Source organism: Oncorhynchus kisutch, unplaced genomic scaffold, assembly GCF_002021735.2.
Source record: "Oncorhynchus kisutch isolate 150728-3 unplaced genomic scaffold, Okis_V2 scaffold1347, whole genome shotgun sequence".
Classification (NCBI taxonomy): Eukaryota; Metazoa; Chordata; class Actinopteri; order Salmoniformes; family Salmonidae; genus Oncorhynchus; species Oncorhynchus kisutch.
Genome location: NW_022263292.1, coordinates 110,001 through 122,353, shown reverse-complemented (window position 1 = coordinate 122,353; position 12,353 = coordinate 110,001). Strand labels below are relative to the sequence as shown.

The 12,353-nt window shown below is 44.0% G+C and overlaps 1 protein-coding gene across 1 annotated transcript in view; it reads left to right on the top strand.

Moving 5' to 3' along the window:
- The first annotated feature begins 9,159 nt into the window (after nucleotides 1-9,159).
- LOC116366046 (C-type lectin domain family 4 member E-like) overlaps nucleotides 9,160-12,353 on the top strand; it is a 5,587-nt gene continuing 2,393 nt past the window's right edge. The window contains exons 1-4 of the mRNA XM_031818361.1: nucleotides 9,160-9,304; nucleotides 9,391-9,582; nucleotides 9,703-9,845; nucleotides 9,992-10,092. Of these exons, the coding sequence (XP_031674221.1) occupies nucleotides 9,175-9,304; nucleotides 9,391-9,582; nucleotides 9,703-9,845; nucleotides 9,992-10,092 (566 nt within the window). The 5' untranslated portion in view covers nucleotides 9,160-9,174. The remainder of the gene's footprint in view (nucleotides 9,305-9,390; nucleotides 9,583-9,702; nucleotides 9,846-9,991; nucleotides 10,093-12,353) is intronic.

Sequence of the window (12,353 nt, the reverse complement as noted above, 5' to 3'; positions counted from 1 at the left end):
TGTGTTAGCTAATCCAAGTTTATCATTTTAAAGGGCTAATTGATCATTACAAAACCCTTTTGCAATTATGCTAGCACAGCTGAAAACTGTTGTCCTGATTAAAGAAACAATAAAACATGCCTTCTTTAGTCTAGTTGAGTATCTGGAGCATCAGCAGTTGTGGGTTTGATTACAGGCTCAAAATGTCCAGAAACAAAGACTTTCTTCTGAAACGAGTCAGTCTATTCTTGTGCTGAGAAATGACGGCTATTCCATGCGAGAAATTGCCAAAAAACAGAAGATCTCTTACAATGCTGTGTACTACTCCCTTCACAGAACAGCGCAAACTGGCACTAACCAGAATAGAAAGAGGAGTGGGAGGGCCCGGTGCACAACTGAGCAAGAGGACAAGTACATTAGAGTGTCTAGTTTGAGAAACAGATGCATCACATGTCCTTAACTGGCAGCTTCATTAAACAGTACCTGCAAAACACCACAGTGAAGAAGCGACTCCGGGATGCTGGCATTGTAAAAAACAAGGACATTTCTAAGTGACCCCAAACTTTTGAATGGTAGTGTACATGCTAGCTACCGGACTCGATGTGGTTAGCCGTGAGAGGAAAGGGGCAATTCTTTTCCACTGTCTTGGCGCCGAGGGCCTTCGCAATTTCCAAATGCTCGGGGAAGCAAACACATAAACTCAGCAAAAAAAGAAATGTGTCTTTTTCAGGACCCTGTCTTTCAAAGATAATTTGTAAAAATCCAAATAACTTCACAGATCTTCATTGTAAAGGGTTTAAATACTGCTTCCCATGCTTGTTCAAAGAACCATAAACAATTAATGAACATGCACCTTGTGGAATGGTCGTTAAGACACAGCTTAACGACCACAGCTTACAGATGGTAGGCAATTAAGGTCACAGTTATTAAAACTTAGGACACTTAAGGGGCCTTTCTACTGACTCTGAAAAACACCAAAAGAAAGATGCCCAGGGTCCCTGCTCATCTGCGTGAATGTGCCTTAGGCATGCTGCAAGGAGGCATGATGACTGCAGATGTGGCCAGGGCAATAAATTGCTATGTCCGTACTGTAAGACGCCTAAGACAGAGCTACAGGGAGACAGCACGGATAGCTGATCATCCTCGCAGTGGCAGACCACGTGTAACAATACCTGCACAGGATCGGTACATCTGAACATCACACCTGTGGGACAAGTACAGGATGGCAGCAACAACTGCCCGAGTTACACCAGGAATGCACAATTCCTCCATCAGGGCTCAGACTGTCCGCAATAGGCTGGGAGAGGCTGGACTGAGGGCTTGTAGGCCTGTTGTAAGGCAGGTTCTCACCAGACATTACTGGCAACAACATCGCCTATGGGCACAACCCCACCGTTGTGGGACCAGACTTGACTGGCAATAAGTGCTCTTACTGACGAGTCGTGGTTTTGTCTCACCAGGTGTGATGGCCAGATTCACATTTATTGTCGAAGGAATGAGCGTTACACTGAGGCCTGTACTCTGGAGCGGGATCGATTTGGAGGTGGAGAGTCCGTCATGGTCTGGGGTGGTGTGTCACAGCATCATTGGACTTAGCTTGTCGTCATTGCAGGCAATCCCAACGCTGTGCTTTAGAGGGAAGACATCCTCCTCCCTCATGTGGTACCCTTCCTGCAGGCTCATCCTGTCATGACCCTCCAGCATAACAATGCCACCAGCCATACTGCTCATTCTGTGCATGATTTCCTGCAAGACAGGAATGTCAGTGTTCTGCCATTTCCAGCGAAGAGCCCGTATCTCAATCGCATTGAACATGTCTGGGACCTGTTGGATCAGAGGGTGAGGGCTAGGGCCATTACCCCCAGAAATGTCCGGGAACTTGCAGGTGCCTTGGTGGAAGAGTGTGGTAACATCTCACAGCAAGTACTGGCAAATCTGGTGCAGTTCACGAGGACGAGATGCACTGCAGTAGTTAGTGCAGCTGGTGGCCACACCAGATACTGACTGTTTTGATTTTGATTGTGACCCCCACCCCCCCTTTTTTCAGGGACACATTCAATTTCTGTTAGTCACATGTCTGTGGATCTTGTTCAGTTTATGTCTCAGTTGTTGAATCTTGTTATGTTCATACAAATATTTACACATGTTAAGTTTGCTGAAAATAAAAGCAGTTGACAGTGAGAGGACATTTCTTTTTTGCTGAGTTTATGATACACCTTTTAAACTTTTGCATGGACATTTCGCGAAGAAACAGAGTGGGCTTCTGAAGAGGCTACAGTTTTGGCAGCGTGCACAGAGAGTGGGTGAGTCAGTGACACAGTACGTCACAGAGAGTGGGTGAGTCAGTGACACAGTACGTCACAGAGAGTGGGTGAGTCAGTGACACAGTACGTCACAGAGAGTGGGTGAGTCAGTGACACAGTACGTCACAGAGAGTGGGTGAGTCAGTGAAACAGTACGTCACAGAGAGTGGGTGAGTCAGTGACACAGTACGTCACAGAGAGTGGGTGAGTCAGTGAAACAGTACGTCACAGAGAGTGGGTGAGTCAGTGACACAGTACGTCACAGAGAGTGGGTGAGTCAGTGAAACAATAGATCACAGAGAGTGGGTGAGTCAGTGACACAGTACGTCACAGAGAGTGCGTGAGTCAGTGAAACAGTACGCCACAGAGAGTGGGTGAGTCAGTGACACAGTACGTCACAGAGAGTGGGTGAGTCAGTGACACAGTACATCACAGAGTGGGTGAGTCAGTGAAACAGTACGTCACAGAGAGTGGGTGAGTCAGTGACACAGTACGTCACAGAGAGTGGGTGAGTCAGTGAAACAGTACGTCACAGAGAGTGGGTGAGTCAGTGACACAGTACGTCACAGAGAGTGGGTGAGTCAGTGAAATGGTACGTCACAGAGAGTGGGTGAGTCAGTGAAACAGTACGTCACAGAGAGTGGGTGAGTCAGTGACACAGTACGTCACAGAGAGTGGGTGAGTCAGTGACACAATACGTCACAGAGAGTGGGTGAGTCAGTGACACAGTACGTCACAGAGAGTGGGTGAGTCAGTGAAACAGTACGTCAGTGATCATAAAGGACTAGCGGTCATGTCAGTGTGGTTATCTTAGAGATTAAATTATCAGGGACCAGTTAATTGAAAGAACCTCCTCACTCAGATCCCTTTCCACATCACACGGCAGGGTACTAATATCTTAGGTCTATACATGTTCACCAGCCTGGGGTTCTCTCTGTTGGACAACATTGTCTCAACAATCCTGCACGTCACCTCCACGTTGCAAGAGCAATGGCCCACCCTCTTCAACGGCGTATTTACCATGAGAGTGTTCACACATAAGCCCCTCCTCGACCCTATGATGACTCCTGTCATTCCAGTCATGGAAGTCGTCCATCGTGTCCCAGAACCGACATCTGCTTCGCATCTTGCCTCATTTCTGGGAATGGTGGGTTACAACATGCTCTTTCTGCCCCAGTATTCAGCCATCACTTCCCCTCTGCATCAGCTGTTGAAGAAGGAGGTGTACTTGTCCTGGACACCCACTTTAACCTCACCAGCCCAACTCTGGTCACCTGTGACACATCACTCACAGCAGTGGGAGTGGTCCTCTCTCAAATTCAGGACCTTGGTGGTCAGTTGTCATGGTCACAGTCTCTCAGGTTGTGTGACTAGTAATGATGTCACTAGATGAGTTCCAGACATTTCTCAGTAACAGGTTTTATAAAAAAGGTTGTGGCAGATTCATGCATCATAATTTCTATAGAATGAACTATAAAATCTTAATAATTTTCTGGTATTTTTCCCACACTAATGTTTGAGTCCCTCTTGAATGTATCACTAGCCACTTTAAACAATGCCACTTTATATAATGTTTTCATACCCTACATTACTCATCTCAGATGTATATGCTGTACTCTATACCATCTACTGCATCTTGCCAACTTGATGTAAACTATGTTTTTATACATTTTTATGTACATATTCGTATTCATTGCTTTACACTTGTGTTTATATGGTAGTTGTTGTGAAATTGTTAGGTTATATTACTTGTTAGATATTACTGCATGGTCAGAAGTAGAAGCACAAACATTTCGCTACACTTGCATTAACATCTGCTAACCATGTGTATGTGACAAATACATTTGATTGGATTTTGATTTGAAGGTGTGACACAGTCATCATCAGGCTGAGTTTAGCGTAAACCACAACCAACACAAACAACCTGACAAAGATAAATGTAATTCCGTTTCCCAGATGTAACTATGCAGGTGTCATCATTACTGTATAAGGTATTCATTAGAATTTGCATCTATTAAATATATTGTGTCAAAGCAACCTAGGATATAGACAGTAGATACTATAAGAGTAAGCCTGTGGATAGACAGTAGATGATATGACAGTTAACCTGTGGATGGACAGTAGATGTTATGACAGTTCATCTGTGGATAGACAGTAGATGTTATGACAGTTCATCTGTGGATAGACAGTAGATGTTATGACAGTTAACCTGTGGATATACAGTAGGTTTTTTGACAGTTCATTGCCACCCTATGACCTCTGTTGTCTCTGCTAGTTGACATGATGGCTGCTGAAAGCTTCCTTCATTACCAAGTCCCGCCCTCTCTCTCCTTCAACCCCACTCATGACATTGGCCACGTTCCAGTTTGATTACATTGAAGTCACCTGCCAGATCTCACCATGCCTGGATTGGTGTTTAACACATGAGATGATCACATCATGTTGTACAGTAACCTTATTTGTTGACGCGTGCAACTCAACTGCAATATAGTTGGCCTGGAACAAGACAGCTCATTCCTCATTGTAGTTGATAGATTGAGTTCTGACCTCACAGATACAGGAAGCTACTAACCCTGCTACTGCTCTCCCTCCCTCCCTCCGATCTCACTCTGACAGCCACAGTTTCCTCTTTTCTCTCTGGTTAGCCAGCCTACTTGTAACTCTTTAGGCTCAAATTTTTTTCAAAGCCATGAGTAAGTGTTACTTCTCTGTAAAATGATGTCTAATGATTCATTTGAAAGTCAACAATAGGTTTGGCTATATGTGCACGCACAGTGGCTTGCAAAAGTTTTCACCCCGCTTTGTATTTGAGCTATTTTTATTGCCTTACAACCTGAAATTAAAATAGATTTTTTGGGGGGGTTGCATCATTTGATTTACACAACATGCCTACCATTTTTAAGATGCAAAATATTTTATTATTGTAAAACAAACAAGAAATAAGACAAAAAAAATGGAAAACTTGAGCATGCATAACTATTCACCCCCCAAAGTCAATACTTTGTAGAGCCACCTTTTGCAGCAATTACAGCTGCAAGTGTCTTGGGGTATGTCTCTATAAGCTTGGCATATCTAGCCACTGGGATTTTTGCCCATTCTTCAAGGCAAAACTGCTCCAGCTCCTTCAAGTTGGATGGATTCCCCTGGTGTACAGCAATCTTTAAGTCATACCACAGATTCTCAATTGGATTGAGGTCTGGGCTTTGACTAGGCCATTCCAAGACAGTTAAACGTTTCCCCTTAAACCTCTGTCCCAGTCTCAAATCTCTGGAAGACTGAAACAGGTTTCCCTCATGAATTTCCCTGCATTTAGCACCATCCATCATTCCTTCAATTCTGACAAGTTTCCCAGTCCCTGCCAAAGAAAAACATCCCCACAACATGATGCTGCCACCACCATGCTTCTCGGGGTGATGAGAGGTGTTGGGTTTGTGCCAGACATAGCGTTTTCCTTGATGGCCAAAAAGCTCAATTTTTGTCTCATCTGACCAGAGTATCCATATGTTTGGAGAGTCTCCCACATGCCTTTGGCGAACACCAAACGTGTTTGCTTATTTTTTTCTTTAAGCATTTTTTTCTGGCCACTCTTCCATAAAGCCCAGCTCTGTGGAGTGTACGGCTTCTTATTTATTTATTTTATCCCCAATTTCGTGGTGTCCAATTGTTGTAGTAGCTACTATCTTGTCTCATCGCTACAACTCCCGTACGGGCTTCGGTATAGACGAAGGTTGAAAGTCATGCGTCCTCCAATACACAACCCAACCTAGCCACACTGCTTCTTAACACAGTCGCTGGTGCGTGATGAGACAAGGACATCCCTACCGACCAAGCCCTCCCTAACCCGGGCTGGTGATAGTCATATCATATATTATGTTATCAGACTAAGGCTGGTGGGAGTCATATCATATATTATGTTATCAGACTAAGGCTAGTGGGAGTCATATCATGTATTATGTTATCAGACTAAGGCTAGTGGGAGTCATATCATATATTATGTTATCAGACTAAGGCTAGTGGGAGTCATATCATGTATTATGTTATCAGACTAAGGCTGGTGGGAGTCATATCATATATTATGTTATCAGACTAAGGCTAGTGGGAGTCATATCATGTATTATGTTATCAGACTAAGGCTAGTGGGAGTCATATCATATATTATGTTATCAGACTAAGGCTAGTGGGAGTCATATCATGTATTATGTTATCAGACTAAGGCTGGTGGGAGTCATATCATGTATTATGTTATCAGACTAAGGCTAGTGGGAGTCATATCATGTATTATGTTATCAGACTAAGGCTAGTGGGAGTCATATCATATATTATGTTATCAGACTAAGGCTAGTGGGAGTCATATCATGTATTATGTTATCAGACTAAGGCTGGTGGGAGTCATATCATGTATTATGTTATCAGACTAAGGCTAGTGGGAGTCATATCATGTATTATGTTATCAGACTAAGGCTGGTGGGAGTCATATCATGTATTATGTTATCAGACTAAGGCTGGTGGGAGTCATATCATATATTATGTTATCAGACTAAGGCTGGTGGGAGTCATATCATGTATTATGTTATCAGACTAAGGCTGGTGGGAGTCATATCATGTATTATATTATCACACTAAGGCTAGTGGGAGTCATATCATGTATTATATTATCACACTAAGGCTAGTGGGAGTCATATCATGTATTATATTATCAGACTAAGGCTAGTGGGAGTCATATCATGTATTATATTATCAGACTAAGGCTGGTGGGAGTCATATCATGTATTATGTTATCAAACTAAGACTGGTGGGAGTCATATCATGTATTATATTATCAAACTAAGACTGGTGGGAGTCATATCATGTATTATATTATCAGACTAAGGCTGGTGGGAGTCATATCATGTATTATATTATCAAACTAAGACTGGTGGGAGTCATATCATGTATTATATTATCAGACTAAGGCTGGTGGGAGTCATATCATGTATTATATTATCAGACTAAGGCTGGTGGGAGTCATATCATGTATTATATTATCAAACTAAGGCTGGTGGGAGTCATATCATGTATTATGTTATCAGACTAAGGCTGGTGGGAGTCATATCATGTATTATGTTATCAGACTAAGGCTGGTGGGAGTCATATCATATATTATGTTATCAGACTAAGGCTGGTGGGAGTCATATCATGTATTATGTTATCAGACTAAGGCTGGTGGGAGTCATATCATGTATTATATTATCACACTAAGGCTAGTGGGAGTCATATCATGTATTATATTATCACACTAAGGCTAGTGGGAGTCATATCATGTATTATATTATCAGACTAAGGCTAGTGGGAGTCATATCATGTATTATATTATCAGACTAAGGCTGGTGGGAGTCATATCATGTATTATGTTATCAAACTAAGACTGGTGGGAGTCATATCATGTATTATATTATCAAACTAAGACTGGTGGGAGTCATATCATGTATTATATTATCAGACTAAGGCTGGTGGGAGTCATATCATGTATTATATTATCAAACTAAGACTGGTGGGAGTCATATCATGTATTATATTATCAGACTAAGGCTGGTGGGAGTCATATCATGTATTATATTATCAGACTAAGGCTGGTGGGAGTCATATCATGTATTATATTATCAAACTAAGGCTGGTGGGAGTCATATCATATATTATGTTATCAGACTAAGGCAGGTGGCCACACAAACAATTTAGCTTATGTTAACGTGATGAGGTTGGCCGATGCCCCATGCCACAATGCTTCAAAAGTCAACTGAGTTTAAAAACAGAATACAATGTGTCTTCCACTTGAAGGTATCTTACTTCACAAGGGAATGTTTTTGAAAGTACATACCTGTGCAAATTGATAGATAAAATGCTAAATACTACATCTCCTAAACGAAAGGTTGTTCTTTTAAGACTAGAGGTTAAATGTTCTGAAAAGTTTGAGGCTTTGTATTTTAGGATGTTTACTAACTGCAGAAACATACATTATCATGTTCATAAAGTCCTATATGTAACTTCCCTCCACAGTCTGTATTTCCTGGTCTCAGAGCATTTCCTATTATTCTGTACGTAAATCCGAGACACTCCATTTAGTATGATATGTTACCTTTCAGATGATATGTATCAATTTGTGGATCATCCATATTGTATGATTTGTTGCGAATTTGCAAAACGTACAATATATTATGAATTTGCTAAACATATGATATGTTATGAATTCTACTAACATTAGCTAGCTGGCTAACATTAGCAAGGTGAGGGGTTAACTGTAACTGGCCACTATATTTCCTGTTGCTGTGAGAAGCTGTATATTTAACAACAAGTCCCCCTCAACAGGAAGAGAGATGGGGTGAGAAAACACCACTTTAAATACAGCTATTCTTCCTCCATTTACAGATGAAACAATAGAGATGCTTCATACTTTGGGATCATATGGGGCGAATCCTATCTTCCACTTCAGTCAAATTTAGACATTGTCCTTCAATGATGTCAATTTGGAGACAAAATAAAACTGAAGTGACCCTTTATCTACTTCCCCAGAGACAGACGAGCTTGTAGATGACATTTTTATGACTGTATCCCGTATGAAGGAAGTTAGCGGTAGTTTTGCAATGACTGGAGGTGAATGGCATGCTAGCAGATACCGAGGAAATCAGCTCCTATTGATTTTAATTTTGGAAATCTGTTCCCAAGTATAATAGAGAGACACACTAACGTAAGAAAGGTTTGAAATTATTACGTTTTAGTCACATTTTATATTTATTTGGGCTTTTGTAGTCAATTTGCTAATTATGTTCCTGCCCCTGATCATTCGCTCAAGACAAAACCTTGGAATCTACCAGATGATCCCTGCACCAGATGGTTCATGTTCGATTGTGTCTCATTGATGATTCTATGTACAGTACCTGTGTCCACAGAGCCTGATAACTCAGGGAAGAGATCCTCCAGAGTTGCTGCAGTGTGTCTGGGGCTGCTGTGTGTTCTACTTGCTGGAATCATAGGCCTGTCTGTCTACTGTAAGTCTGAAGTTATAATTCCTACAATTCACCACCAGTTCTGTGACTATCTCTTTTAATTATTAACTTTGTTGTTGTTGTAACAGATTATGGGATTTATAAGGGTTTCTTAGCCTATACAACCAACTCATCTGCAGAGAGAGACCAGCTACAGACCAGCTACAACAACCTGACTACTGAGAGAGACCAGCTACAGACCAGTTACAACAACCTGGCTAAACAGATAGGACAGCTACAGACTGAGAGAGATTTTCTTAGGGGGTGGCTTACCAAGTGCAGTGAGTAAACCTACAGTAATAAATTATAATTAATCCCACAAACATGATTATGAGTCTGCATTCTTATATTAAGTGTACATTGTGATAAGTTGAAGGAAATTCATGTCAATCATCTTGTAGAACAAACCTGTCCTGCTGGCTGGCAGAAGTTTGAATCCAGCTGGTACTTCCTGTCTACTGAGACTAAAACCTGGAAGGAGAGCAGAGAGGATTGTCTGGAGAGAGGAGCAGACCTGGTGATCATAAACAGTGATAAGGAACAGGTGAGAGAGAGAGCAAGAGAGAGAGAGCGAGCGAGAGCGAGAGCGAGAGCGAGAGCGAGAGCGAGAGCGAGAGCGAGAGCGAAAATATAATGTTGTGCAGGGGGTAAAAGATAAAACATATAATTATATATATTTTTCAACAACAGAAATTTCTCTTCGACCTCAAGAGGAGAGTCTGGATTGGTCTGACCGATTCGGTTAATGAGGGGACCTGGAAATGGGTGGACGGCACCCCACTGACCACAGGGTGAGAGATGATAAATAATCTGTCAATAAGGCTCCATTAAACTTTTTTCAATCCAGGTCATTGATGATACCAGTCAACACAATTAACTATGAAAAATGTATACGTAATATTTCCAATTGTGATGTTCTAACTGTGACGTCTAACTGGTATTAACTATGATATCTGACTGTTGTTAACCCTGTAGGTACTGGTATTAACCACGATATATGACTGTTATTAACCCTGTAGGTACTGGTATTAACCATGACATCTGACTGTTTTTAACCCTGTAGGTACTGGTATTAACCATGATATCTGACTGTTTTTAACCCTATAGCTGTCACGACTTTCGCCGAAGTCGGGTCTTCTCCTTGTTCGGGCAACTCTCGGTGGTCGGCGTCGCCGGTTTTCTAGCCATCGTCTATCCACTTTTCATTTTCCATTTGTTTTGTCTTGTTTTTCCACACACCTGGTTTCAATTCCCTCATTTACTTGTTTTGTATTTAACCTTCTGTTCCCCCCATGTCTTTGTGTGGAAATGTTTATTGTAGTGCTTGTGCACATTCCCCGTGAGTGCACGACGGGTTATTTTGTGCCCATTTATCTTGTTGTTCTGGATGCTGTTGGTTTTGCGTAATAAATCTCTGGTTAATACCCAGTTCTGCTCTCCTGCGCCTGACTTCTCTGCAGCCAATTACGCACTCTGCTACAGAAACCCATACCACAACATATGGAGTCAGCAGAAGCAGGTGCCCCTGGAAAAGGGGTGAAGGAGCGCGCCCAGGAGCATGTGGCGATGCTCCACCATCTCGGCGCCCGCCATGGACCACGTTGTCCAAAACATGGACCCTGGGAGAGACAGGGAGTTCCTCCAGCACCTCAACCGGGGTCTCCACTACTCGCCCCCACTTCACCCGGTCCCAGTGGGATTCGTCTCGACCTTCCCCGGGAGTACGATGGGACGGCTGCATGCTGCCAGGGTTTCCTGTTGCAGCTCGACCTGTATATGGCAACCGACCACCCGGCTCCTTCAGGCAGTGAGAAGGTGTCCGCCCTCGTCTCGTGCCTCTCTGGGAAAGCCTTCAAGTGGGCCAATGCCATGTGCGGAGAAAGAGATGCGGCAGTGGCCCATTTCGAGGATTTCACCTGCCGCTTCCGGGCAGTCTTCGACCACCCACCCAAGGGTAGAGCGGCGGGTGAATGTCTCTTCCATCTGAGGCAGGGGACGAGGAGCGCCCAGGAGTTCGCCATGGATTTTCGGACCCTGGCTGCCGGCTCTGGTTGGAACGATAGGGCCCTCATCGACCTCTATCGCTGCAGTTTGCGCAAGGATGTCCGTCGGGAGTTGGCCTGCAGGGACACCACCCTCACCTTCGGCCAGCTGGTGGACCTGTCCAATAGGCTGGATAATCTGCTGGCTACCCGCGGACGTCCAGATCGGGTTCTGTTGGTTCCATCCCTCAGCACCGCCGCTCCGGTGCCCATGAAACTGGGGGGTCCTGTACGCAGGGAGACTGGAGGAGGTTCCGTCTCGTGCACCAGCTGTGGCCGCAGAGGTCACACTGCCGGTTGATGCCGGGTTGGTTCCTCTGGGGATCGAGGCAGAAGGAAGGGCATTCTGGCGTCATCCCAGGTGAGCCATTCTCACCCAGAGCCCTCTGTTGCACACATGTTTTTGTATGTTACTTTTCCTGAGTTTTCCCCGCATTCCCAGCATAAGGCGCTCGTCGATTCAGGCACGGCTGTGAATTTTATAGACAGATCGTTCGCCCTTAGTTTAGGGATCCCCATTGTTCCCGTGGCTGTTCCCTTCCCCGTTCACGCCTTAGACAGTCGACCATTAGTGTCCGGGTTGATTAGGGATGTCACCGCTCCTCTCGGTGTGGTGACGCAGGGGGGTCACAAGGAGAGAATCTGTCTCTTCCTTAATGACTTTCCTGTGTTTCCCGTGGTGCTAGGCCTACCCTGGTTAGCTTGTCATGACCCCACTGTTTCTTGGCAACGGAGGGCTCTCACGGTTGGTTGCGAGAGTGCTCGGGGAGGTGTTTAGAGGTTTACGTTGGTGCTACTATGGTGGAAAGTCCAGACCAGGTCTCCACCGTGCGCATACCCCCTGAATATGCCGATTTGGCTCTCGACTCAATTACCACCCCATCGACGGTGCGATTGTGACCAGACTGCTGACAGGCTCTTCAGGTCGAATGTTGAGCAAAACACACCTACACAACATCTCTCTCCTCTCTCTCCCAACTTCTCCATCGCCTCCCTGACGGTCTCTGGCT